Source organism: Typha angustifolia, chromosome 2, assembly GCF_048772165.1.
Source record: "Typha angustifolia cultivar Huaian chromosome 2, ASM4877216v1, whole genome shotgun sequence".
Lineage (NCBI taxonomy): Eukaryota > Viridiplantae > Streptophyta > Magnoliopsida > Poales > Typhaceae > Typha > Typha angustifolia.
Window position 1 is genome coordinate 6121603 of NC_133240.1, and position 15234 is coordinate 6136836.

General features: G+C 36.1%; 2 protein-coding genes across 5 annotated transcripts; one reads left to right on the forward strand and one right to left on the reverse strand.

The window, feature by feature from the left end:
- Positions 1 to 1520: 1520 nt before the first annotated feature.
- LOC140775037 (4-hydroxy-tetrahydrodipicolinate synthase, chloroplastic-like) lies at positions 1521 to 7200 on the forward strand. 2 transcript variants are annotated; one of them, XM_073118266.1, is made up of 4 exons: positions 1521 to 1902; positions 3109 to 3189; positions 5053 to 6184; positions 7053 to 7200. In XM_073118266.1, the coding sequence occupies exons 1-3, from the start codon at positions 1844 to 1846 to the stop codon at positions 5978 to 5980; spliced, it is 1068 nt and encodes a 355-aa protein (XP_072974367.1). In that variant the 5' UTR covers positions 1521 to 1843; the 3' UTR covers positions 5981 to 6184; positions 7053 to 7200. The 2 variants fall into 2 exon arrangements, with proteins under 2 accessions (XP_072974367.1, XP_072974376.1); XM_073118275.1 differs by lacking the exon at positions 7053 to 7200 and adding an exon at positions 6380 to 6458.
- Positions 7201 to 8059: 859 nt separating this feature from the next.
- LOC140771511 (uncharacterized) lies at positions 8060 to 11783 on the reverse strand. 3 transcript variants are annotated; one of them, XR_012106181.1, is made up of 5 exons: positions 11415 to 11783; positions 11240 to 11318; positions 10738 to 10806; positions 9011 to 9177; positions 8060 to 8503 (listed from the first exon to the last, which is right to left on the reverse strand). XR_012106181.1 is itself a non-coding variant. In XM_073113114.1 (4 exons), exons 1-4 carry the CDS (start codon positions 11717 to 11719, stop codon positions 9070 to 9072), a joined length of 561 nt encoding a protein of 186 aa, XP_072969215.1. In that variant the 5' UTR covers positions 11720 to 11783; the 3' UTR covers positions 8747 to 9069. The 3 variants fall into 3 exon arrangements, 1 of the variants encoding a protein (XP_072969215.1); XR_012106175.1 differs by having other exon boundaries at positions 8060 to 8509; XM_073113114.1 differs by lacking the exon at positions 8060 to 8503 and having other exon boundaries at positions 8747 to 9177.
- Between the last annotated feature and the right edge of the window lie 3451 nt (positions 11784 to 15234).

The window sequence follows — 15234 nt, forward strand, 5'->3', positions numbered from 1 at the left end:
AGAAAGAAAGGACTCCACCTACTTCCCCGTCTTCTTCTTCCACGTCATCTTCAACGTCTTCATCATCGGAGTCTCTACCAAGGAAGACAAGGAGCATTAGAGAGATCTATGAAGCTGCAAGAGAAGTATCATATGAAGATATGAGCAACTTTGCACTATTTATTAGTGCAGATCCTATCACTTTTGAGGAGGTTTCAGACCAATAAAAATAGAAGCATACTATGATCATGAAATTGATTCAATCATAAAAAATGATACTTGTGATCTTGTAGATCTTCTTACTGAGCACAAACCAATAAGTGTTAAATGAATCTATAAGACCAAGTTGAATGAAAAAGGTGAAGTTGAGAAGCACAAAGCCCGATTGGTAGCAAAAGGCTACAATCAAAAGTATGGCGTTGACTATGACGAAGTTTTTGCCTACTATTGTTCGACTTGAGACTATTCGCATGGTCTTGGTTTTGGCGACTCAAAATAAATGAAAGGTGCATCAAATGAATGTCAAATTAGCATTCCTGAATGGTGTTCTCGAAGAGGTCTATATTGATCACTTCCAGGCTATGTGAAAAAATATGAAAAGCATAAAGTATGTAGGTTGAAGAAAGCCTTATATGGCTTAAAGCAAGCACCAAGGGCATGGTATAGTCACATAGATGGATATTTCTTAAAAAATGGATTCAATAGGTGTCCATTTGAACATACTCTTTACATCAAAGAAGGTACATATAGTGAGTTTTTAATTACATGTATTTATATTGATGATTTGATCTTCACTAGCAATAGTCTAATTTATTGTGAAGCTTTCAAGAAAAGCATGATACATAAATTTGAGACGACAGACATGTGGGACTTCTACGTTTCTTTTTTGGCATTGAAGTTAAATAAATACCATAGATGCCGCAATTCTCTTCCGACCCCACCCTAATGGCATATAGGAGTTCTCTAGTCGGTAGTCTGCCCCAGAGGAGTTTCTAGGTGAATAGTCTCACCTTGGAGCCACCGGCAAACTCCATAGGGTCTTCCAACCTTCCTAGCAATCAAGATGGTGGGGGAGGAGGAAGACATATTGATTTGGAAGGCCAAGTCCAACTTGGCGTTGGCCAGCAAGCTTTCTGTCTGCCCCCCGAGTAGTCACCACCAGCTCGCGGATCATTAGCTCCTTGACGAGCAGCCTGGGGTGAATTACTCGCGACCGCCGGTTCTAGGAGACCTATGAGAGCCACGGCTCAGAGGTCGCGTCGTTGACGTACCATCTACTATCAACTTGCGGCAGCCGGCCTTTAATGTACTCACCGAGGTCACAATCGCTTGCCGGACGCAGGAGGCTTTCGTTGAAATTTTGGGATCCCATGGGTTGAGAGCGCCGTACTTTGGCTTCAGTATTTTTATCCAACGGCAGTCCGCCTGGTATAAATAAAAATTCATACTCTGGAATCTTGGTGGCTTAAATTATATTTTTACCGCTTGTAATAATACATCTTTTGCTTTGCTAATATCACTCCAAAACTATTATTATTTCCACCACCTGCCTACCCTCCCGCCTCCCTCAATCTCCAAAACCCAACGAGAACCCACCTCGAACCTTCGCAGCATCTTTCCCGCCGTACTCCGAATCTCTTAAACCAACTCTCCCCATTACCACTCTTCTGCTAGTCATACTTCTTCTCGTGCAATCTCGCTCATCTCCTCCATTCTTGCTCCCATTTCCATCCGCACTCCAATCTTTGCCTTCTGAATCGTCCTAGCATTAGAAATCTAAATCCTTCTTTAGGTCTTTCGTTTATTTGGTTCTAGAACAAAGGGAGGGTAAAGCGGAGAAAAGAAACGGCGTAGGGTGGAGACCATGCCGTCGATTGTACTAGCGAACTGCGATATCATCCCCAGGGTGTATTCTACTTCCGGGTTAGTATTAAATTTGGTTGTTTTAGCTACAAATTTTTCATCGCAAATGGTTTCATTTACACTTTTAGATATATATAATTCGGAATGAGTATTCTGGTAGAGTCAATTTTTGTTTGGCTAGAATGCGTGGAAAAGGAGAGAGAAAGAAAGAATTTCAGTAAAAAGGTAGAATATTGATACTTTCTTTGAACTGAGAGGAGGTGGGTTTATACAAAATATAGTAGACTGGGAACAAGATAGAGTTCCGTCACTTTCTTTTGTTAGAATAGCAGTTGAGCAGAATTTAAAATTTTGGCAAAGCCAAAAGTGATTTTTTGTTGCATTATTCTGGAATAATACTTCCACCAGAAAGGTGGAAATATTTCTCTTCCAATATCCATCTATTTGTCCTTGAGTCAAAGGAATAAGCTAAGGATAGACTATCCCAAATAATTCCACTTCCAAGATGGGCCGTTGAAGTTGGTTGGTGAAAAAATTGAAAAGGGGATCTTTTGGACAGCAAGCCTTAAATATAGATGGTGATGTGAAAAAAAAAAAGCACTTTTTTAATGGAAGTTCATTGAAGGACCTTCAATTGCGTCATGCAATTAATTTCCACGAATTCATACGCATGTTGGATTCCAATTCTGTTCATTCTGAATTAGCAACAAGACTTGAGAATTATTAGTATATATTATATAGGATAGATATAGTGATATAGCTGCTTCACTGAAGGATTATTTAACAATTGATGTTAGATTTACATAGTTTAGTTGCAACCATAGAGTTCCTACAGGAGCACTTACCTGTGAGACATTCCAATGGTTGATGACGTAGATGTAAGGTCCAACTTTTCTGACCAGTTAGTTACTTCGTTGAATTTTGCTCCCTTTAGAATGCTTATTTGATATGAATTTTGCTCATTGGAAGATGTCTTTGTCATTTGATTTCTTTGTTTACTTATTACTGTTAGAAGTTTAGAACTTGTCATTAAATACCTTAAACTATCACAATGGAGAAAAGGCTGCTAAAAACTAGATATGTGCTCGAGATATTTATTGGCAATTTTGGCAAACTTTCTGTATATTGAGTTAACATTTGGTAAACTAATCATATATATATATATATATATATATATATATATATATATATTAGTTTGATAAATCATTCTTTTCGTGCATCTCCAGGACTAGTTTTTCATATTCTCTTGCACATAATCATATACAGGAAAAGGAGATGGAGATCTACGTCAGCAGCTCTTGCTACAAATACCTCTTTCCCAATGCATAGTCTTGAAGTTAAGAGAAGGTTAGTTTTAGAGACTTGTTCAAGCGATGCAGTGCTATATTTTGCGTAATACAGACAACTTTAATGTTTCTATTCAATTTATTTTCAGTATGTTTTTGTAACAGTTTTGCCTTCTCAACTCGTCTGTATTGTGATGAGGACCTGAATTATTGTCTAACAAGCAATCCATTCATGTGCAGCTCATTGATGGATAGATTGCAGCTTGATTAAGCTCAAAAATTTATGTTCATCAATTATTCATATTGTATGTTTAAGTAGCTATATCATATAATAAAGCAAGTACCAAAATACATATCAAAGTAAAGTATTTTTTGTTGTATATAGATGTAAGACTTCGGGGGAAATTATGCTTTAATTAGTCCACTGATTAAGCCATTTCCAAGCAGCTCAATTAAAGCTGAAATTAGGTGAGCTGCCTTGAGCCTGGCTTCACCGTAAACAAGCTGAATCACATAAAATTTGAGTTATTGAGGATATGATAGGAAAAGAAGAACTGCATAAAGGTGAAGTGGTGAACTATCCCCTAGGAACTGATTTGGCAGAAGAAAAATAGAATACGTTAAGATGCAGTGGAAATGATAAAATTGTAGTAGTATATTTTTCTAAGAATTGGAATGTGAGATTTTTTTTTTAAATTTTTAAACAGTGTCCTATTGCAAATGGCTCCCGCATATGCAAGGTCTTGAAAGGGAGGATATATGTAACCTTATCCTTATTTATAGGGATGTTGATTCCAGGACTTAAACAATATGTTCTATAATTAAAAGATTAGATTACATATAATTTACCCTCCCATACTTTAAACTAAAATCACTTTACCTCATAAAATTTGTTCTGTATGACTGTGCCTCTTTACATTTTTGACTGAGTTACAATTGTTAGGTTGTTCGTCCAAAGTTAACGGTGTTCATGCCTTTTTAATTAAAATTGTTACTAGATTGATCAAAAATCACTTTACCCTAAATTTTTATTTTGTATCACTAAGCCCAACTGAATTTTCTCTTGGAATATAAATTTATTTAACAGTTTAACAGAAGTAGGAGCCATTTAAGTCATTTTGTCATCTCTATTAATAATATTTTGTATTTACAGTTTAGTTAAAAGTGCAGGAAAACATAGTAATACAAAACAAAGTTCAGAGAGGTAAAATAATTTTGATCCAAAGTACACGAGGGTAAAATATATTTAAACCTAAATTTTTTTATTGAAATGTTCCATTATTTATATGTTGCAAGTTGCTTCATTCTAATTGGAAACTGTGAGCATGTGAGGCAGTACATAAGCATGAAATGCTACTTATGATTTCAAATGCTTTCTTTGTGCTGATTTTAATCATTAACAATACTTGCAGAGAGACTTTTAAATTAGTGTAACTCTTACTTTTAGTGTTAAGAAAGACAAGTTTCTCATTTGAACTCCATAACTATACGTACAATGTTTCATGACATGCCACATGGTCCCAAATGTTACCTGAACCTGATAATAAAAGAGTGAGTACAGGCTTGTCGAGGTACGTTGAGTTGCTTTTTGAAGAATGTCTTTCACCTTGCGGCATATCTTACAATTCATTAAGTATTCTGCTACATTTGAACTGTCTGATATTTACCTAAGTTGGCAACAAGTATTACCAGACATATATATGCTCTTGTAGAAGGTATAATATGCCATGTTGCTGAATCTCATGTATCATTTGTATTCTTTGACCAGATATGACTAAAGTCACTAAATCATTTATAAGATTATAACCTACTCATCTAAATTCCCATGACTAAATGTAATAAGAGTTTTACAAAATCTTGCAGCTGGCCAAGCAATTAAATTTGCTGCTTCTTATGAATCATCTCTTAATATTCGTTATTGCAGAACATCAGTGGAGGGCATAAAAGATCTAAGACTAATTACAGCCATCAAAACCCCATATTTGCCTGATGGGAGACTTGATCTTGAAGCTTATGACTCCATGATGCAAATGCAAATCGATAATGGTGTCGAAGGTGTGGTCATTGGAGGAACAACAGGAGAAGGCCACCTCTTGAACTGGGATGAACGCATAATGCTCATTGGGCATACAATGAGATGCTTTGGCAAATCAGTCAAAGTAATAGGAAGCACTGGTAGCAACTCAACAAGGGAAGCAATTCGTGCAACTGAGCAAGGTTTTGCTACAGGCATGCATGCAGCTCTACAAATCAATCCTTATTATGGAAAGACATCTGCGGCTGGGCTGGTCTCACATTTTGAGAGTGTCCTCTGCATGGGACCAACAATCATTTATAATGTGCCATCAAGGACAGGACATGACATACCTCCTCATATTATAGATGAAATCTCACGAAATACAAATATGGTAGGCATTAAAGAATGTGCTGGAAATGACCGGATTAAAGACTATGTTGATAAGGGGTTAGTGATTTGGAGCGGTAATGATGATCAATGTCATGATGCTAGATGGGTGTGCGGAGCTAATGGAGTTATATCTGTTGCTACTAATCTTATTCCAGGTCTGATGCATGAAATCATTTTCAGGGGAATGAATCCTTCCCTAAACACTAAGTTGATGCCATTAATTGAATGGCTCTTCTGTGAGCCAAATCCTCTTGGTCTTAACACTGCTTTGGCCCAGCTGGGGATGGTGAGACCCATTTTTAGAATGCCCTATGTTCCTCTTCCTTTTGAGAAAAGGGTGGAATTCGTCGGCATAGTTGAGGCCATTGGGAGAGAGCATTTTGTAGGAGAAAAAGATGTACAAGTTCTTGACGACAATGAATTTATATTACTGAGTCAGTATTAGCCTATAGCAAATGATTATTTTGTGATGGCAGTGTTGTATCGTTTATGATAACAAACAAGACTACCAGGAAAAAGTAATAACTTGTAAGAGACTGACGTGATATTTTTGACCTTTGATCAACTATTGCAGCAATATTTGTTCTGTCAATTATCAAGAAGACAATATCATTCTATTCTGGCACTTGTGCGACCATCACTTAATAAGGTATGCAACATTTTAAAATAGATCAATTGCCAGAATGTTAATAGTTTCTGCTTCTTACTTGCTATATTTAGCTACTTCTATGAGATAGTTATATTTTCTTGCAAATTCAACAGTGTCTTTCAGAATTAAATTTTACTTATCGTGAAGCATGCAAGAAGACAGTCAGTAACAGTTTGTACTGTTCTACTTTCTCAGAGCAATTTAAGGGCAATTCTCCCATCTTGGCTCATTATCCCTTCTCTGCTGGTTCTCTGCTGCATCAAGGCCAAAAGACTTGCAATTTCTCTAGATAAACCTACAAGACCGCGTCGATCACATAATAATTATCTAGATTTTCATTAGTTTGATTTTAATCATTGGATTTTGTTTTCCTTCTCTTCTTTGCTACTGAGTGACAAAACAAACTGTTCTACAAAGAACTCTTTGGATGACTTCTCTTGTTCTTTCGCTTTTTGTTTTTTAAGTTCACTTGCATTAATTATTTGTTCTACATTCTGCTTAGGACCTCTTGTTATGACTTATGATTGAGTACATGCTGCCTTCTCCTGACTCCATATGTATTATTTCTTTTTCATTTTTGTTTTTCAGAGAAATTTAACTTAATGATGTCCCATTTAAACTGAAATCGCTAGAATTCGGATCCGAGAGCACTCATACAATAACATAAGCCCTTTTAATCATCTATGAACTATCTCCATTTAGCTTATGTTGACTCCATATGTATGGCTGTGTTTTACACTCAACGCTCCTTTTCTTTTTAGTACTATTTGAGCAAGTATATCCTAATGCATCACATCTCCTAGAAGTATTTAACTTGACTTAGCAGCTTATGTTTTCATTTGTTTGATGCTCTTCAAATTTCTCACAGCTGCTGGAGTACTCGTCTTTAGAATTGCATCAAGCTGCTACGATCATTGGATAAAGAATTGGATGGCGTATTCCTTGTTGTCCCTTTGACCAATTGTATGTTGGGTTCATCTTGATTGATTGTATGGGCAACTTTGTTCTTTATTTTACTTTAGGCCTTTTCTTGGTCACCAGATAATATGATCTAAATTACTTGTTCCTTGTCAATTATTTGTTGCTACTTGGTAGCTTTACAGATTACAATGGTTCGGATCAGCGACACTTATAATGTGGAAAGCCAAAGCAAAATATTTGGAGAAAATTATAACTAATCCTCCTTGGTTTGGCCCAATTTTAACTCTCCTCTCGACACTCTAAACTTAAGCATTTAACCACTGACTAGTCTAGAGCAAATTACAACACTTAATCAAGCATTAACAAGGATATAAAATGACTTAATTACCCTCATAAAGATATAATCTTATTTAAGGTTGGTAGGGGTAGTTTTGTTATTATGAAATTTACTTACAATAGAAATATTGGCACCTTTTGAGTGAAATTTTTTAACAATTACAGTTTGGTCTCGAGTAAGTGAATTTTAAAGCACATAACATAGAGGTAAAGTTAAAATCGGGTTAAATCAGGGTAAGCTATAATTTGTCCAAAATATTTATTATCAGATTTATATTCAGATGATGGTGGATATATAGTGAAAGAAATAAGCAAGAAAGGGGAGAGGGATTATAGACCATAGAGATTTATAAATAGGAAGTGGGAGCATTTCTACTTAGTGCTTCCTGTGTTAATTTTTATAATTTATAAAGCTATTAGAATATTTGGAACTCCTTATTTGATTCTTTTCCACAATTATGCAAGGGAAGCAGATTTAATGGTGATAATGAAATGGGCAGAGAGACATATGGCTAAAGCTAGATTTAGTTGCAAATTAAACAACACTTGTACATTTACCTTCAAGTTCCTAACCACCACCAACCACGGCAAAAGGAAAAAAAGCCAAAGGAAAAAAGAATTCTAAGCAGACTGGTATTAATATTTTCTACATTTGTTTATATTAAACAATTTCAGTTATACATTTAACTACAGCAGTCCACCCACAACTAACAAACAAAGAGGAAAACGGGGAGACATAATCCAGCCAGATTGGAGTAAATTTAAATCTACATCTAAATTTTCTGATTCTAAGGAATAACTTATTCAGGGAAACAAGCAACTCACATAATTAGGTAGATATACAAGTATAGTTCTGCTGGAATGAATAAACAACCTCCATTCAATTTAGAACCATATTTTGAGGTATGCCGAGGATAAACATATCTGTGCAATCGCAATACTTCACCCAGATTGGGGCAATCTAGAGAAGTCAAAATATTGTCACTCTGCATTTGAGATCACCACTGAAAGATGATGTACAAGGAAATGAATTGAGTTTACCGTAGGCTCTTGATAAATTCCCTGCATCTTGAAACAATACAGTCACATCTCATATAGATGGTAAGAAGTATGCAAGTCATCCACCCTCACTCCTTCCTCTTCCTCCCTCAACCTCCTCTAAATTCTTAACTCGAACATAATTTAGTTTTCAAAAATGTGACTTGAAAGATAGGAAGCAAAGAAATCCAAACATTTTGTTAGTTGCACACTTTTTAAGAAACTATTGAGCTGGAAAGACAAAATAAATTATGACCTAGATAAGGGAATTAGGCAAGAATACTTGACAGATGTATAACAATCATTTATTCCATGTACACATTAATTATTAGCATGCATTTCACAGCTTAGTCTATCCTGATCTCATTTAAGTCGAGTTGTCTTGATACCACTCTGCTCAATATTACTTGTGTTTCATAAGTAGGAGAGCATACTAATAAAGTAACCAATTATTCCCAAAATGCTTCTATTTTGTTGGGATGCAATCAAAAGAACATGATATTAGCACAAAGACAAACGGGAGGCACATACCTCTCATTTACTGAATAAAACCTGTCGAGAGATGATAAAACTTGTGTACAATATATCAACTAAGAGCTTTTCGAGCCTTCTTGAGATGCTTTGAATATACGAAATGCAGCGATGCACATCGTCATATTACCAATTACAGTTAGAGCACCTTGAAGAGCCACCAATATCTATAGATTGCATAAGTAACATAGTCATGAAATGAAACTTCTTCAACCAAAAAGAGTTGACACTAGGGAAAACAAATTTGAAATCAATGTACATCAAATCATCATCATTATGAACATTTGAAGGAGAACATTATGAACATTATGAGCATTTGAAGGAGAACACACCAAAGCAGTCAATAAATAGTATATTAATGGAATAGTATATACATGTTTATTCCATAAATATGTGATCCACACACATGGAGGTGGCACTATAAGTCATGAAGGTAGCATCAGCTCCCCAGTAAGGAAGACATCGATGGAGGTCAAAGTGGCAAAGGGAGATAATTAATTTACTCATGGCTAGATGATATATACTCATGTAGCACCTATAGGAAATGTTAACCAAACTTACTCAAATTTTTAGCCTTAGATCACCGGGCCATTCTAGATCAAACTGAACAACAATCTAACAGATACAGATCATACAGAAAAAGCTAAGGTGCCCAGTCCAAGAGATATTTTTCTGCTAAAGCAAACTAGACACATAGACTAGTATGCACTAGTCTTCATTTACAAGATAGAAACAAATAACACAAACATCTCTGGATCAGCGCCGTTATTTTGGTCATATTCAGTTGGCCGAAAAGAAATCTGCATAAGTTAATAAATAATAACACATGACATTCAACCAGTGTATTGAAAGTCAACCGCAGATTACGGGTGGTCACCCCACCACCTAGCACCTAGGCTGAAGACAGACGCCAAAGTGGTGTAGTATTTTAATATATAAAAAATTAAAAATAATTTATATATGATATATAATATATTTTAAGATAGCTAAAAATTAACAATAAGATTATAAGTAGCTAAAATATATAATTATAACTAATCTTTTCTTCTCCTTTAACAATTACTGAGATCTAAAAAACAAGAAAATTAAAAAATTCCCATACTACCCTTCTGTACTACTCTCAAATGCTAGCCTATCATCAATTTATAGCATGGGCAAAATTAGACACGTAGGAAAAAAAACTTGAAAAAGAGGGAAGCAAAGAGTGCGAGAGAGAGCATCTCGATGTCGACAGAAAGGGAGAGAAGGTTTGCCGCTACCGCTCTTGCCACCATTGCTGCTCGAGAGAGGAGGATCGAGGGAGATGGATTTAGGGCAGGATAGGAGGATCAAATGAGGAGAAGAGATCGATCACAATTTCTTTTTCTTTTTTCTTTTTAAGTTATCCAGAACCTGACCGCATCTACCGACCCGACCCGTGTCTATTGACTCAACCCACGTCTACCAACAAGATGGGCCGCTAGGCACCAACATGGCCCTTCCCGAGTGCCAATGCAGCCTGCCCGCTTTTGGCAGGCTGCATTGCTACTTTGTATGGCGGCTGGCGCGTCACCCCAGCCATGGCACCCACCATTACCGCTTTTCAAAATAGTGCATTCAACTATATAAATACAAAAGAAGAAAACATTACATGAAGATAAGGAACTTTCATAGGAAAAACAAAGCAATCATAATTGAATCCAAAAGCGGAGAAATAATCTGGATAACTGAAGAAGGATCAATGTTACCTCAAGAGACTCTGAATTGTAGAAGAAATGCCATGTGCATGCACACATTGCTCCACCAAGAAGCGGAACCTAGAGAACATTAAAAAAATGACAGATAGAAATATTGCTGTTCACATAACTTCACATAGTGGCATGAAGAACTTTTTAGCTTTTAGTTTTCTTGGCTTATTGGGTTTCTTGGGAAGATGTAGCACATGTTTAACTTTGTTAGTGAAAATAGATACTAAAGAACTTTGTATAGATAACTACTTTATAAAGCTTCAAGATTTCCAATACTATGGCCTTAGAAACCATACCCAGTGATGGCGGGAAATGGTGCAAGTTTGACCTAGGATGCAAGAATAGACAAGCAACTTGTATGGAAATTGGATAGACAACATTGAACTAAATTTCAAAGAAACTAAGCATATAGGAAAAATTGGGTAACTGTACAAATGGAAAATGGGAAGCATATTAATCAAATGGATAGCAATATGGGAACAAGATTGCATTTTTCACTTACCATTCCCCAGGAAAGCCCTTTCCAAGCCCGGAACCCCGACTTCTCTCCATATTCCCAAACTAACGCCATGGCCGCCATCCTTCCACAAACACCAACAATGAAAAGGAACTAAATCGAGAGAAAGACATGAAACACATGGATGTGGAATAAAGAACAGCAATTTGGAGATAGGTACCACTCGACGACGCTGGAGACGTGGATAACCCAAGTGGGCAAGGAGAGCGCGTTCGAAGGCTCCAGGGCTAGTGCTAACGGCAACATTGAAGCATCCAATGATATCGCGTTCGCGGACGCGGCGGAGGCCAGGGCGAAGCCGGCGCCGGTTACTAGTAGGGCTGCCGGCTTCAAGCTTCGTCTTCTATTCGCCGATTTTGGCGTGGAGCTTCGAGGGGAGGAGGAGGAGGAGGAGGAGGAGGAGAGAAGACGAGGGGAGAAGAGGAGGAGACGAGAGGAATAAGGCGATGAGATCGTCGACGCCATTGGTTGGAGGAGAGTCGCGGTATCGAAATGTTATTTGGGTTTTGACGGCTTTTGACGACAGAGTGGATGAAATTAGTCGGATAAACAAGTTATCCGTTTTGCTATCGAATTCTGGCATACTCGCTGTGACAGCTTATTCTCATTAAGGCTGGCTAACTCCGTTCATCACCGTTTGGTTATTCAACCGATTTAAACTCCGTTCATCACCGTTTGGTTATTCAACCGATTTAACTGATAAGGGCTAAGAGAATCAAAATAACTGCTCACATATTTATTTAGGCCTCATTCGTATAGTGCATAATAATTTTTAAGAATAATTTTATGTAAATGTCTTAAATATGAATAAAATATATCTATAATTTTATTCATATTTTGTCGTTTGATTATAAAACTTAAATAAAATTATAATAATTACTTTGAATAAGGTTATGTAAAATTTATGTGTAGTAACTAAACTGTAAATAAATATTACTATTAAGGCCATTTTAATATGAAAAGATTAAAATACCCCATTATATAAAAAGACTAATTTACCCTTTTTCTAACCCAATCCAATCGTTTAATCTCAATTCGCAGATTATTAAAAATTAGAGTATATATTTTTCATAAGCGATGCGCATAAATTATATAGATGATGCTTATCATTTTTTTTTTATATCTCGATACGCACATAGTTGAAAATTATAACGTACATTTTACATAAGCGATGATGTAATCTGGGTTAGATCGGATCATATTATGGGGATATTAGGATTAATGGATTAAGTATAGTTATCTTATTTGGTTTAGTTAGACTCTTAGTAGATTAGGATTTTATTTAATTAGATAAATCCAACTCTACGCAGTTTTAAAAAAATATTCACAGAATATTCTACAAACGTCTGAAACTAATCTATCTGAGAAATGAAAGATTAATTCAAGAAGATAAGGAAGACTGGTTTAGTTAAATTTGTTTAAGACTTTTTAATTTAATCTTTATAAATAGGACCTTATGGTTTGTATCTTAGGCATACTTAGCTTTTGCCCTGGTATCTCTCTCAACTAGGCCGTCTGCCTCTACATCTTGCTCCTTCCTCTTTACCAACAAGTCACCTCTTCCGTTGGCAAAGTCTCGTCTAGTAGAATCGTTACGGATCAGATCAAGCCGGTTAACAACAAACGATGCATCTAAATTACATAGGTAATGTATGATATTTTTTTTAAATTAAAGTGTATCTTTTGTATATACGATGCATATAAATTATATAAATGATATATGACATTTTTTTTTGAAATCTCAATATGCATATTATTAAAAATTAGAGTGTACATTTCTTATAGGCGATGCATATAAATTATATAGGTGATGCATAATATTTTTTTTATGACACAACAATTTTTTAGGGATTTATTAGGGCTAAATCAATAAAAAAAATCCGGAATTACAATTTGATAATGGGGGCCTTATTTTTGACATTTAGAAAACTTAAATGCTTTTTATTACAAATCACCCTAATTTTGCCTTTGCCTGAGCCAAAATTGGGCAGTTTTTTATGCTACACTTGACCCGGTTGGATGCGGATGCCAAGGTAAAAGATCAATCAAGTAATGACCCTAGCCGGCTTAGGGCTTGCCCAACTTGGAGATAGGAACAAGACTTCTTAAGATTGATAACTTGGTTTGTAAGAGCTTCACAAGCTTTAGAACATTGATTAATGGCCAAATAATTAGATTGAGAGGCACGGATGCTTGAAGACAAGAGGAACGAGATTTGGACTTCCATTGAAGAATGGCACAGTAGAGATTGTAGGAGGCTGCTTTAAGCTCACAAGACTCAGCAGAAGAGAGGCTTGCATCACAGTCTTTGGCTTCAAGGGATGAAATGGATAGCTTAATCTGTGTTTCTCCAGCCTAGCCTAAGCTATTATTGTTCCAGTGGAGCAGCTTTCAGCGGACATGCAGGATACTACTCCAGAAGTAAAAGAGCTCAAATCAGAAGGAGTCACCTCACATATAACTTGTAGCTAATGCAAAGCAATAAAAAGTGCAATCGAGATGCTTGGTCTTCCCATGAGTGTAATGTACTTGTGTGTGCTCCTTTTCAAGTCAGTATAGCTTAACCATCGACATCTTAGCCATGTCTTCACATTAGTCCAAATATTACTATTCCATTCAACAATATGTTAAATATGACAAGGATGAAGGATCCTGTGATGATTCCTGTCCAGCCTTACTACACATACTTCTTTTTAATTCTTATAGCTTTCTATTCTGGCACATTTCTTGTCTCAAAGCTGATGCACTACTTGACGCCAAAATATACCTCTTTTTTAGCATCTATTTAATATCATAGGTTAGATTTGTCAAACTATTGATGTTCTTTAGATTAGGAGTTTGAGATCCTGAGAGCTTGGACTCTCTCCTTTGTGTTTCAAGTAGGAATGGAAGAGCTGCAGCAATGGAAGCTGAGTACATGGGATGCAATTTTAGGATCAGAAGTTGTGCATCTGATCTGTTATTGATGGAAGATGATGTGATCGACAACGATGAAAATTTGTTGGAGTTGATGGGAAGGGAGATCAAGCTCAAGACCAACTTCTTGTTTTGTGATCTCAATCGCGTGATCTAGCGAGCAAAAGGCAAGTGCAAGAAGTCTCTCTGACCTTGGAGACAAGCTGTTCTACTTCAAGGAGGAGGTACTATTATTATTTATTTAACGTGATTGGGTATTTAGATGCTCAGCTGCTATTAGTCAGAAATTAAAAAAAGTTTATAATCTATCATAGTGATGTACTTTCTCAATTAGATTAGCTCTATTAGCCAACAATTCAAATTTTCACTGAGTTCATCCTGGAGCAGCTTATACAGCGCTATTCGGAATTAATACACCAACTACACCCAATTTGACCAAGATATTTAGATAATCAAATTTGATATGGTTATATATATATATGACAATCCTAAATATTTAATGTATGTGACATAGCAAACTGATGAATGTGCTTACCTGAACTTGACAATTGAGTTAGAGTATTGGAAGATTAGTTGCATTGCACTGAGGAGAGGATCAGAATAAGAACGAGGAGAAGAATGCATGCCTTGCAGTTGCTAGTTTGGTTGATCTATTTGAAGGAAAGAGAAGCTCTCTTTGCTTTTGCTAGCAGATCACTAATATTTAGGAGAAATGTGTAACTGCTCATCATTCACAGGCTTAAACCCTTTTTGACTTTTTGTCTCAAAGGTCATTGATTTTATTTTTTTTAAACTCTTCAACTTGGGTGTTATAAATCATAAGAGTAAACAATAGACTGATTCAACCTTCTCGAGAAATAGTCTGATCTAGACACAGATAATATTGCAATATATATCCACAACTATATGCATATATTACTGTCTCCCAGAGGTTATACATATACACCAAACAGTGAACAAATTACAGCAAAATGATTAGAACCAATACGGAAACTAAAAAAAACTTCCTCCAAGAAGAATATAGGGTATAGCATTAGCTTTTAACTGTGGTTAACAAAGGCTTT